Source organism: Eptatretus burgeri, chromosome 4 (genome assembly GCF_056783735.1).
Source record: "Eptatretus burgeri isolate ZD-2024b chromosome 4, Ebu_testis_v1, whole genome shotgun sequence".
Lineage (NCBI taxonomy): Eukaryota > Metazoa > Chordata > Myxini > Myxiniformes > Myxinidae > Eptatretus > Eptatretus burgeri.
The window spans coordinates 57,729,523-57,743,237 of NC_140964.1; the positions used below are offsets into that span (position 1 = coordinate 57,729,523).

Here is a 13,715-nt window from a genome sequence, read left to right on the forward strand (position 1 = left end):
TGAATTTATTCGTGTCACGCTGAGGAACAATCGCTCGATTTGTATTTAAAACCAAACTGGCTACGGACTGCGGCAGACTTCGCTCGGTCTCTGATCAAACCCAGTGTGTAGCCGGGGTCTATATCCCCAACTGGCAAGGCACAGGGGTACTTTGGTATCGTGATCTGAGGTGCGTGACCCGAGACCTGTGCCGAACTAGGCGGTGTTATAACCCCTGAGACGGCGGTGCTGTGAAGCGCCGCCGAATCATCAACAGTATTGCCGGATGTTGAGAGGTTGCGAGGAAGACGATGATCAAAGGGGGAGGGGCATGTGGAAAGTGAGGGAGACGTCATCTTAACGGAGTCGGAGATAACCACATCCCCAAAAATGAAGTTTCCTGTTTGGAATGATTTTCAGTTTTGTTTGACTCCCGGGTAGGCAGACAGACTGAAAGCAATTGCTTTATCGTGAGTGCGTGTGCGCACTCAGAATGAGACTCCGTACATTTTTGCAAAATCCAGAGCCAAAGTACTGCTAAACTACAGGTTCGTGTTGTGTAATGTTCAAAATATAACATTCAATTAAAAATAACTACTTCCTGGATCATCGACTAATGCCTGTCAGACAGTGACGGAACCAATTGCTGAACCCTGCTTCGTGCTACATGTGCGGGGTAACTAGGCAAGTCAAATGGTAATATGGGAGAGGTAAGTCATCACTCCACTTCGTGCTACATGTGCGGGGTAACTGGGCAAGCCAAATGATAACATGGGAGAGGTAAGTCATAACTCCACTTCGTGCTACATGTGCAGGGTAACTAGGCAATTAAAATGATAACATGGGAGAGGTAAGTCATAACTCCACTTCGTGCTACATGTGCGGGGTAACTGGGCAAGCCAAATGGTAATATGGGAGAGGTAAGTCATAACTCCACTTCGTGCTACATGTGCGGGGTAACTCGGCAAGTCAAATGATAACATGGGAGAGGTAAGTCTCATCAAATCATAAATTCGAAGTACACGAGGGTTAAGGCAATGTTCGCAGTCAGTGATAGCACAGGGATGAAAGTGATATGACTCAGTGTCTGGGTGCAAAAAGAGATTGTTGATCCATTGAACCTGCAAATGTGTGGCACAAACCACAGGAAAGCTGTATCATCCACCTGCACTACATTCGTGCACCAATTCTTCAGATTTATTTTGGCCAAAAATGAAAACATTTTGACCAAAGATAATTGAAGCTGAAATCTGCTCAAAGTGTTTTTTTTTTTTTTTTTCAAATTTAAAATATTCTTTCAATTGCGTTTGAGACACAAAATGATTGTCTTGACGATTATGCTTTCTCATTGATAGAATCGTCTTTTACTGATTGTCTTCCACGTGATCGAATAGTGTGTCCTTACGACTTGGTCATTTTGGCGGGAAACTGGTGCACTGCCTCCACGGAGCTGTCACATCTTCCTGCGAAAGCATCCCGCCTTGGCTTCCCAGCTCCTGATTAATCGTTTCACCCTCCAACCCATCGTGACCACAGCAGATGTCCTGGCCTCAGACGGCCTGTGAAGGGGTCCGAGGTGGAGGGAAGTGGGAATGAGCTTTTGTCTCTTTGTAACTCGCACTCGGGCACTTCTGGCGGGAAAGCATCCCATTGGCTGCGTGGCAGCAATTGCTTTAATCCGCTTTCCAGTCTGCTTTGTCCAGCCTCCCATGATTATCATTTTTCTTTTTCTTCCATTTATTTTCCTTCTCATCCCTATTGATGCTTTTGTACTGATTTATAAAACAAGATCACAGTGGGACAGAAGTGTTCACGCAGGCCAACTTATTTGAAGGTGACCCTTCCTGCATATTTCATTTTTTAAAATGACATAAGTGTACACATAAACACAAACACGGATAGTCACACACACAAGCATGTGTACACATACACAAACATGTATACACAAACACAAACACATATAGCACACACACATATACACACACACACACACACACACACACACACACACACACACACACACACACACACACACACACACACACACACACACACATATACATATATACACACATACACGTACACACAAACACGTATACACATATAAACACACAGGTATACACACACACATGTACACACGTATACACGTGTAGACACACATACACACAAACACGTATGCACACACAAACACAAACACGTACACAAGCTTGCATCCACAAACATGTATAGACACACATACACACACAAACATGTATACAAGCTTGCATCCACAAACATGTATAGACGAACACGTATACAAGCTTGCATACACAAACGCGTATAGGCACACATACACACACAAACACGTATAGACACACATACACACACAAACACGTATAGACACACATACACACACAAACACGTATAGACACACATACACACACAAACACGTATAGACACACATACACACACAAACACGTATAGACACACATACACACACAAACACGTATAGACACACATACACACACAAACACGTATAGACACACATACACACACAAACACGTATAGACACACATACACACACAAACACGTATAGACACACTTACACACTCAAACGCGTTTAGACACACATAGACACGCAAACACTTATGGACACAAATACACACACAAACATGTATAGACACACATACACACACAAACACGTATAGACACGCATACACACACAAGCACGTATAGACCCGCGTACACACACAAACACGTATAGCCACGGATACACGCACAAACACGTATAGACACACATACACACGCAAACACGTATAGACACACATACACACACAAACACGTATAGACACACATACACACACAAACACGTATAGACACACATACACACACAAACACGTATAGACACACATACACACACAAACACGTATAGACACACATACACACACAAACACGTATAGACACACATACACACACAAACACGTATAGACACACATACACACACAAACACGTATAGACACACATACACACACAAACACGTATAGACACACATACACACACACAAACACGTATAGACACACATACACACACACAAACACGTATAGACACACATACACACACACAAACACGTATGCAAACACAAACACGTATACAAGCTTGCATACACAAACGCGTATACACACATTTGAACACACACACACACGAATGGAGATGTATTCTTGCTGCCACTAAGGCATAATTAATGGAGCGTTTTCTAGTATTCCTCAAGGTAGACATGTCGACCCATTCAGGGGGAAGCGTTCGCAAGAAAACGAATTCGATTAAATGGGTGTTTAAAGGCTTGGGCTGCGAGAATGTCCAAGAGGTGTGCACACTCACCTCTGTGTTGTCTCGACTGGGTTCGAATCCCAACTCGGCTATAAACAGTCATCCCGGAATGTCACAGGTAGGGTGATTCATCATTGTGGGTGTCGTCCCTCGGATGGACGATAAACTGAGTGTCTCGTCTCCCGCCATTAGATAGTCTACGTTAAAGATCCCACGGTGTCGTTCGTGAAGAGTAGGCGAGTTATCGCCGGCACCCTGAACAAATTACAAATTTCTACCCTCATTGCTTCGTTGAACGTCAGGCTTGGCCGGTCGGTTCGTGAAAGACCTCGGCCAAAAATTTCCCCCAGCCAACTCCTCAAGAATGTAGGAATAATTGTTAAAGAATGAAGAAAAAGATGCATTTAAAGTCTTATGTTTTATCTCTTCACAGAGAGTTTCTTCTCACCTTCAATGGAAAAGACACCTGAGTATCGGAAAACAAAGGGCTGGCAGGATGGCCTCGACCTCGAGGTATGGACGCTTGTCTCTTCACTGTCTCGTCTGAGTTCGAATCCTGACCCAGCTATAAACTATCATCCTGGTGTTTTCACAGGCAGGGTGATTCATCTCTCGGATGGACGTTAAACGGAAATCCCGTTTACAGGCATTATAATCAGTGGATGTTAAAGATAGCACGGTGCCCTTCGCGAAAAGTAGGTGAGTATTCTCCGGCACAATGGCCAAATTCCTGCCCTAAACCAGCAGGGGGCACTGCATCAGTCGCACAGCCTCACTCCCAGCATTGATGCACACCAGGCTGCACACGAAACGATATGTCGACGATCACAAAGCGATTGCCAAGGGTAAGCCTACCCTGACTTACCCGAGGCGCACAATCCAGTGATGGCATATTTTGTTGGGACCACCCTATGAGTATGACCTTGACATTTAGGGATCGAGTGTAAATAAAGAAAACGTGTCCCCATATAAAATTTATCCAGAAAACTAAACATGAAAATTGGAGGAAAATTATTAATTAAGTCATGATCAAAAAGGTGTTTTTTGTTAATGAGGTCAAAATCAGAAAAAGTAGGTCAAGGACATTAATCAAATATCAGGTGCACAACTTTAGCACAGTACACTATTATGATGAAAGGACATCTTGGAAGGCCAAGCAGTCTTTGAGATTCCACATTTTCAAAGCTGAACAATCACAGAAAATTTGTTATATTTTTTTCAGACTGCCATTTGACCTTGACCTTTTAACCTGGACGGGTATGATTTAAACCCAGCATAAATGCGCCTTCCTCATGGCTATCTCGAAAGGGCAATTTCATCTTCGTCGAGTTGTGGTGAAAAATGTTACAATGTCCATAATTGGGTCATGATCTTAAAATTAGGTCAAGGTCAAAAAAATCCATTATATTTTTTCAGACCGCCATTTGACCTTGACCTTTAACCCGGACGGGTATGATGTAAACCCAGCATGAATGCGCCTTACTCATGGCTATCTCGAAAGGGCAATTTCATCTTCGTCGAGTTGTGGTGAAAAATGTTACAATGTCCATAATTGGGTCATGACCTTAAAATTAGGTCAAGGTCAAAAAAATTCATACTTTCTGTTCACATTCTTGATGCAAATTTTCATTCGGAAAGTCTAAGAGACAGCTCGGAAACTGGGAGTGCAGGAAGAAAAGAAAGGAAAGGAATTTTTTTTCCAAATGGGGTGTAAGAAAAGGGGGTGCAAAACTCCTAGGGGTGTAATAAACTTTGGGGTACCATTAAAAATTGGGGGTTCTAATTGTATAAACAAACGCTACAACAGCAATAAGGCTTCCCCTATCATGTGGGATATAGATTATCGGGAGGTTGGGGTGGGGAGAGGGGAGCCTTATTGAATGAATCGGAAAACAATGGAATCGTTCAAAGAAATAAAGAAAACGCTTCTCTTAGTTCATTTTGAAACCAAATATCAGATGAAATATAAATCTCGTTTGTCATCATTACAATGTTGTGCAAACATTTCAATCCAAGTGTAATCCTCACTTACTGTATAATTACATGTAAAACTACCTCTACTACTACTACTACGACAACCGCCCAATTTTTCTCACCTTCTTGTGGGGTTGACTGGGTACGTCGTTGCCAGAATTGTTTCACAAACCAAGTGGCCGGGCTTGACTTTCAACCGTCGGTGGCAGCAATTTGTAATTTGTTCAGGGTGTCGGCGATAGCTCGCCTACTCTCCGCGAATGACGTCATTGGAGTGGGATCTTTAGCGTCCACCAACTTAGGCCAATTTTTCGTTCATCCGACGGACGGCGTACACATTGATCGATGGCTCGCCCTACCTGCGAGACACCAGGGCGGAAGTTTGTGGTTGGCTCGAGATTCGAATCCAGGCTAGACCACTCAGAGGCGAGCAGTATGCATCTCTCCAGAGTGTCGGCTATCCTGCCAGCACATAATCACCCGTGGGTGTGATGTCCTATTGTTTAGGATCCAAGCACGTGCAATCAGGTGATGCAGAGCAATGTAAAATTTCCTCGTTTCATGTTTTATTTTCCAGCATTAATTCTGAGATGAACTTTAATAGCAGCTTGTGTTTCTTTGGTACAGTAAGTCGGTGTACTTTCAATGAAAGCATCCGTTTGGTTCTGGTATAAAGGCCGAAATATTCGATATAAAAAAAAATACCAAGAAGCCTCTTCCTTAACGGTACAACGACATTCAAAATTTAAAACAAACGACGAAAAACACTATTTACAATGGTATTGCATGACAATGACATTTCATTGTTCCAGAGATGATGTACTCCGACCCCTGTTCCGATGATGTTCCCAGGTACTCGGTCACCATGGTCTCCATACAGGCTCAGGTGGGCACGGAGGTGAAGCAGAGCAGTCCAAAGGAATCTTGCACGTCATGGCCGTGTACCCGTGCAGACGATGAGACGCCGATTCTGATTGCGCAGCCGCTGCTGTTGAAGGAGGAATACCACCTGCACCGTACAAAGGTATGATCTGCGTTCCAGGAAAGTTTGACTTTGTTGGGATAAGCACGGCCAGGTGTCCATCCGCGGCAGGTAAAAGCTGGATTCCGTTTGGGAACATCTGCAGCTCGGCCCTACCGTGGCCCGCGTCCGTGGGCCGTTGTCCCGGCAGACTGACCACACGGTCGGCCAGGTGTGCGAGCAGGCGAGTTCTCACGGGTAGGGCTACACCTTCGCACGAGGCCACAAAGCGGCCCACCTCAGCCGCACAGGCACTGTATCCGGCCCGGTAGCGGCCCAGGATAGCCGGCTCAGAGAGTGTACCTGATGGAGGTGTTTAAACACAGCGTTGCGTTGAAGTGCAAAAGTCTCTCTTTTTGTGAAACAGATTACCCAGAATTGTTTGCGGGAGGTCGTGCTTTACCTGCGAGGTGCGCGTGCTGCACGCTCTGAAGGTGTTTCACCGTCATCTCCAGAATGTCCGCCTTTTCCAGCTTGGAGTGTCTAGAAGTCTGCGGAACGACAACGACGCTCGGGTCGGTTAGTACGGAGCTTCAGGTCGTCAACGAGTGAGACATTGCGTGGTGTGACCAACCATGTGGGTCCGGTGCAGCACTCACGTCCTTCTTGAGTGCGTCCAGCATCAGTGCTTTGAGCTGGTTGAGGCTGTCGTTGATGCGTGCTCGTCTCCGCTTCTCCATGACGGGCTTACTGGACTATACAGGTGGGAACACACGGGCGACACGACAAACGCGTCCATTTATAATCTCCAGGTGATGGCACAAAGTCAGTGAGAAAAAAAAAAGTTCTTCAACCCACGTGACGTACCTTTCTGTGCTCGCTGGCTGATTTGAGCTTGACCGGCAAGTCATCGCCGGTCGCCAGAGCTCCGATCGCGGGAGAAGCAGCGGCTTTTCCCAAGGATTCTTCAGGCATCGCCGGAAGACTTTGCGAGGCGTCCTGCTCGCCTCGTGCCTCACAGCGCGTCCGGGGAGAGAGAGAGAGAGAGAGAGAGAGAGAGAGAGAGAGAGAGAGAGAGAGAGAGAGAGAGAGAGAGAGAGAGAGAGAGAGAGAGAGAGAGAGAGAGAGAGAGAGAGAGAGAGAGAGAGAGAGAGAGAGAGAGAGAGAGAGAGAGAGAGAGAGAGAGAGAGAGAGAGAGAGAGAGAGAGAGAGAGAGAGAGAGAGAGACAGACACAGAGACAGACACAGAGACAGACACAGAGACAGACACAGAGACAGAGACAGAGACAGAGACAGAGACAGAGACAGAGACAGAGACAATTGTCCTGGTGCTCCTCTTCTTCCACAACCCCTCGGGGATCTTCTTATACCCACACCCCGCGTCCCATTCTTGTCCCGCCTGTGAACGCGCGTCGGCGTACTTTCCCACAGCGGTGCAGCCAATGGGTGCGGCCTCCCTCCCGATGGACCCGTGGAGGCACGAGAGCGAGCGAGTGTGCGCACCGATAAGGTGTGGGGTGGGAGGGGTATGGGGTCTCAGCGCGTGGGTGCGCGTGGGTGGGACCCCGCGCCTCACTGCAGGGGGTCCATGTGTGCCTGCAGGCGGAGAGGGTCAAGGATTAGCTTTGTCGGAAAAAGCCGCGGGGGTGGGGGAGGGGGTGCAATGGATGTGCATTTTGTGATTCCATTCGAGCAGCGAGTTCCACTTACAGGGTTTGATGCATGATTACAACATGATCAGTTTATATCATAAGTTCCACCTCGACATTGATCTTCCCACCACGGATTACCATGTCCTCCTATTATATGTGCCGTTTGGAACAGCGGGTTTCAAATGGAGTTCTGCCTGACACCTTTGAGTCTGGATTAAAGGAGTCTTAACTTCCTTCCCTCCCACCTCCTCCAGCCCATAAAGCTCCAATTGAGACCATTGCGTCATCTCGTCCGCCACAATTCCGGCGGCAGACTTTGAACAGAACTTTATTTCCATTTACTACTCTGAGCCAAGTGAGACCCCACGCTTCGCCGCACCTCTCTCTCTGTCTCTGTCTCTCTCTCTCTCTCTCTCTCTCTCTCTGTCTGTCTCTCTGTCTCTCTCTCTCTCTCTCTCTCTCTCTCTCTCTCTCTCTCTCTCTCTCTCTCTCTCTCTCTCTCTCTGTCTGTCTCTCTGTCTCTCTGTCTCTCTCTCTCTCTCTCTCTCTCTCTCTCTCTCTCTCTCTCTCTCTCTCTCTCTCTCTCTCTCTCTCTCTCTCTCTCTCTCTCTCTCTCTCTCTCTCTCGATTCCCACAATTTTACGCTTTCTTTTATCGGTGATGAAGTTCAGCGGATGACAACAATAAATGACACTCCTCACTGATATTATTCGATCCATTTTTATTTCCCATTGCTTTTGGCATCTGAAATATAGAATGATGGCATGTTCACAACTATAGTAAGGTTGTTTGAAGTCAGGTGCAGAATCGTGACACTCAAAATCGCAGAAAGGGCAGTCGGATAAAAGACAAAAGGCCTTTTCACAGTTGTGCTCAAGACAAAAACCTGCAAATGGAGATTCATGAAAGTGTATAAGACATGAGAGAACCTTTGGTATTGCCGAATACTTTGTGTGCACAATCCGCCATCCATTCCCTGAGAGAACTCCATGCAACACTGTGGGCAATCCCATATGAAAAAAACAATATATATGTATGCATACATATATACATATAAATATTGTTACGGACCTGAAGTTGGGGCGAGAAGACCACGGGGGGCGGGGGAGCTACCTTGGGTTCCCACAAGATTCTCTGGAATTGCAGGCTATCGCACATCGATAACTCCGTGACGAGGTGGGTCGCTAATCGACCGTGAACGTCAATAACAACCACGTAAATTAGGGTCCTTCATCTACTGGATACCGGTTACCGAATGGTCACGTGATCTAATTACCGGGGAACACGCCCTCGATACGCCTTGCTCAAACCGGATCACCTTACCAGATCAGATGCAGCCGAGCGTAACTGCCAAGGACGTACCGGCGAGGTAACAGATCATTGGGGAATAACATCTCGGCTCGGCTAGCGTACGGACCATGCTGGACCAATGCTGGAAAACAGGAAAACGTGATGGGAACATTTCTATATAAAGCATTTATTTCCAATCAGGTGAGGAAAGGTATGTGACACAGTGAATGGGGTTTATTATTTTGTATAGCAGCGATAGCATGGAATTTGTGGGGTGCGACAAAAGGCAAGCAATTTACAAAAGCAGACACAGAGCAGACTTATCCCGTGAGAACTTCTACAATTTTAACTTATGCTATGACAGGCGCCATCAAATACACACACACACACACACACACACACACACACACACACACACACACACACACACACACACACACACACACACACACACACACACACACACACACACACACACACACACACACACACACACACACCCGAGGAAGATTAGAGAGGCAGAAAGAAAGAGAGCAGATGAGGATAAATGGCTTCGCAATACCTGGCGCAGTTGGCCGACCAATGCAACCCAGTACGCTTCGGTGGAGGTAGGAGGGAGAAGTACTGGTGTTTAGGTGTGGGAGTGGGAGGTGTGGTGTGGTGCATTATGGGGGGTGCAGTGTCGTGCCAGAGGAAACTGTGATTGCGAATCGGTAGGATGCCCTTTTGTGCATCCAAAGGGGAAGAGATAGAAGGATGGAAAGAGAGAGAGAGAGAGAGAGAGAGAGAGAGAGAGAGAGAGAGAGAGAGAGAGAGAGAGAGAGAGAGAGAGAGAGAGAGAGAGAGAGAGAGAGAGAGAGAGAGAGAGAGAGAGAGAGAGAGAGAGAGAGAGAGAGAGAGAGAGAGAGAGGATGTGTGAGGCGATGTGTGAGGCGATGCGTGAGGCAAAAGATGTGTGAGGCAAAAGATCCCTAGCTGAGTTGTGCATAGGTCTACCAGTGTAGCGTGTACCTCTGTGAGACGCTCCGCTTGAGCGTTCCCACCTCAAGAGTCGGTGCATTATCTCCTGCTTAGTCACTTTGCCTGGGCTCATGGCAACGTGCGCTCCTCATTAGTCCCAGAAGAACATCTGTCGCACACCAACCACGAGTGTAGATCCAGCCACGGGCAGACAACGAGGAGCAGTGAAGAAGAGGGCAAAGGAGAGGTCGAGGCAGACAGGTAAAAAAGAGGGCGGATGGCTCCGCAATCTGCCTTTTATAAGCCCCAGGCAAAGGATGGGGTAGCGACCCGAAGCGACGCGCTGTGACCCGAATCCCGCTTCTCTAGTGAGCCACAGTGGTCCTAGCCACACCCTGCCAGGCTCCTGGGGCCGGAAGTGGTCTCCTTCTCACATCCGGCGGGACATATCCCGGAGCTCAGTACCAAACTCCCATATTGCTCTGCCCGCGACCCGCGACAATGCTCGTCTTGCCGTGTTCTGGCAACTGGACGAGGGTCGCATAAATCCAATGTCCCCACCCGGGGCACCCCCGGCGAGTTGCGGTTGGTGCTCCTAACGCCCGTTGTTTGTCCCCGCATCAAGTGGTCCGAGTACCCTGAGCCGTACAGCATGCCTCTGTTTAGTGACAAAATGTATCGATACAGAGGTACGAGGGGGTGCGCGAATATTTTTTTCCCGTGTGCGGGAGGTGTTGGTGGTCGAGGTGGTGATTTTTTGGTGAGGGAGGTGTGAGCAAGGTGAGATGCCGTTGCAAATTGGCATGCAGATTTGAATGAAAGGGCACGGTATGTGTGTGCCGTGTCACGTTTTCATACTTATGGTGATTCTCTCATGGGAGGCTGCACGGGTGTTTGTTATTCATATCATGTGTGTTTGCTTGCTTGCTTGATTGGATTTGTACCATGGCAAAAAGGAAAGGGTTGGAATATAAATCAGAATAGAAAAGAAGATAGAGATATAATTAGACCGAGCTATAAGACCACGCAATGCACTTCGTTCCGTTAACCCACGAGACATGAGGGGAAGGTCTGACTGCACGAAGACTAACGAGATTACTGCCTTGGGATCACTGTATGTTGGGTGACATTGCCTTTGAGGCATGTGGTTTAGAGGCATATGTACATATATATATATATATATATATATATATATATATATATATATATATATATATATATATATATATATATATATATATATATATATATATATCTTCTTCTTCTTCTTTCGGCTGCTCCCGTTAGGGGTCGCCACAGCGGATCAATGATCTGCATAATGATTTGGCACAGGTTTTTACGCCGGATGCCCATCCTGACGCAACCATGGTCGCCTCTTACGACACACAGGGATATGTACATATATGTATATATATATATATATATATATATATATATATATATATATATATATATATATATATATATATATATACATACATGTGTCGTATGCGGATCATAACGGATGATCCGCTGTGGCGACCCCTAACAGGAGCAGCCGAAAGAAAAACAACAACAACAAAAAGAAGCATTTATTTTGGGGAAAAATTTTCAGCCCTGTTGGGCCCTGTTGTTGGCCACTTACACATGGCCTGGTCATGTATTAATTGAAAAGAAGCACACCCCTGGGGTGTCCCGTTTTCCAACCATTGAATTGAAAGGAATCGAGAAGTGAACCAGAATCTATATCGATTCTGAGTAATTCCTACTTCAAATTCATGGAAAGAAGCATTTATTTTGTGGGAAATGTTTTCGGCCCTGTTGGGCACGTACCAGTTACACATGGCCTGGTAATGTATTAATTGAAAAGGAACACACCACTGGGGCATCCCGTTTGCAATATCGCAGCAAAAGCAAGTCATTTGCAAACTAAACCTGCCCCAAGGGTCTGTTCCTTTGTAATAATGAACAGGATGGTATTTGGAGTTGGCTGGAAAAGTGTGCTGATTGCTTTGCTGATCGATGGGTCAGCAATACATCGAATGATAGATTTTATCACGTCGTTCAAAAGGTCCAGAAGTGCAGTTTGAAACTATTTTGGGAAGGTTAAAGAAGACATTTTGAATACTCCATGTTCACTTTGTTCAATAGGCCTTGCTCATTGCTGCAATACATACAATATGCTAAAACATTTGAAAACAAAACACCAGAGAGAGTATCTATTAGTGATGGTTGAGAATGCGGATTCAATGAAGCCAAACAGCAACAAGTTCGCTTTCACAATCAACGACTGAAAGCACTTTCTCCCCGGTAACGTCCCGGTATGCTGCCTTCCCTTCCTCTCCCCTCATGCTGCCTTCCCTTTCCCCACCCTTCCTCTCTCTTTCTCATCCCCCTCCTCACTCTCCCCTCCCTCTTTCACCCCTCCTCGATCGCCATCTTCACCATCCCCTCTCTCTCCCCCTCCTATCTCCCTCCTCCCTCTCTCCTCTCTCTCTCCTCTCACTTCCCTCTTGCTCCCCGCCTTCCACTCCCCCATCGCTTGCCCTCCCACTCCCCCTCGCTTCCTCCCTCCTCTTTCTCCCCCACTCCTCCCCTCTCTCTCTCCCACCTATCTCTCTCTCTCTCTCTCTCTCTCTCTCTCTCTCTCTCTCTCTCTCTCTCTCTCTCTCTCTCTCTCTCTCTCTCTCTCTCTCTCTCTCTCTCTCTTCTCTTTCTCTCCACCCCCCCTTTTTTTTAGTACTCTCAGCAAAGCAACTGGTTCGATTATATAAAACTGAAACATATACACCGAGTATGGTGTGTGTATATATATATATACCAGACTCGGTGTCGTAGTGGGGCGGCTTAGCCCAAATATTCAAAAGAATTGTGCATTTTGTGATACAAGCACCAAATTTGGCACAAATGTACATTAATATGTTGCGAACATTTTCAGATATTGCGCCACTTGAAATTCTCTCTTTATGTCCGCCATATTGGATTTCAAAATGGCCGCCACTTGAAATCTACATTTGCTATTATATCTGGACATAATGCAGCTATTGACTTAATTCTGGTATCTAAATGTATGTTTGTGGGGGCAAGGAATCCAATGGTAGTGGCCATGATCCGGCACTCACACAGTGATCCGGCACTCACACATGATCCCACACAGTGGCCATGATCCGGCACTCAATGGACGTCGTGAAGAATGCTGTGGAACACCTGAATCCTGGACAGACACCAGTGGTCACCGTTGATCAGCCACTGTTTGCTTTGGCCAAGCAGATACAGTGGAAGTGGCCAGAGAGCTATGGTGAAGACCAGATAGTGGTGATGTTTGGTGGCCTCCAGATAGAGATGGCGGCACTGAGGACACAGGGGGACTGGCTGAAAGGGAGTGGTTGGGTGCAGGCACTTGTGCAAGCTGAGATTGTGACAGCAGGGACAGCAGACTTATTCCTGCGAGCATCCCATGTCTTGCGCACAAGAAGAGCACATCAAGTGACTGCAGCAGCACTGTACATTCTGCAACACCGTGCCTACAACCACTACTGTCTGGGAGAAACCAGGGATGCAGAGGATCTTCCGGAGTTTGAAGACTGGTGTTGCCAGAGAAGAGAAGACATCCT

At 46.6% G+C, this 13,715-nt stretch overlaps 1 protein-coding gene and 1 long non-coding RNA gene across 2 annotated transcripts in view; one reads left to right on the forward strand and one right to left on the reverse strand.

Moving 5' to 3' along the window:
* Positions 1–2,775: 2,775 nt before the first annotated feature.
* LOC147028121 (uncharacterized) overlaps positions 2,776–13,715 on the forward strand; it is a 78,577-nt gene continuing 67,637 nt past the window's right edge. The window contains exons 1-3 of the long non-coding RNA XR_015057436.1: positions 2,776–3,798; positions 3,881–3,984; positions 6,112–6,283. This is a non-coding gene — a long non-coding RNA (uncharacterized LOC147028121). The remainder of the gene's footprint in view (positions 3,799–3,880; positions 3,985–6,111; positions 6,284–13,715) is intronic.
* On the reverse strand, positions 6,120–7,324 carry LOC147028122 (transcription factor HES-4-B-like). Its single transcript, XM_085878219.1, has 4 exons — positions 7,088–7,324; positions 6,880–6,975; positions 6,684–6,771; positions 6,120–6,583 (listed from the first exon to the last, which is right to left on the reverse strand). The coding sequence occupies exons 1-4, from the start codon at positions 7,193–7,195 to the stop codon at positions 6,120–6,122; spliced, it is 756 nt and encodes a 251-aa protein (XP_085734345.1). The 5' UTR covers positions 7,196–7,324.

Excerpts from the sequence above, each read along its gene's own strand:
- LOC147028122 (XM_085878219.1), bottom strand. The coding sequence starts at position 7,195 with ATGCCTGAAGAATCCTTGGGAAAAGCCGCTGCTTCTCCCGCGATCGGA. Across the intron at positions 6,772-6,879 it reads TGGACGCACTCAAGAAGGAC|ACTTCTAGACACTCCAAGCT; the intron begins GTGAGTGCTGCA and ends GTCGTTCCGCAG. Across the intron at positions 6,584-6,683 it reads GCAGCACGCGCACCTCGCAG|GTACACTCTCTGAGCCGGCT; the intron begins GTAAAGCACGAC and ends CACCTCCATCAG.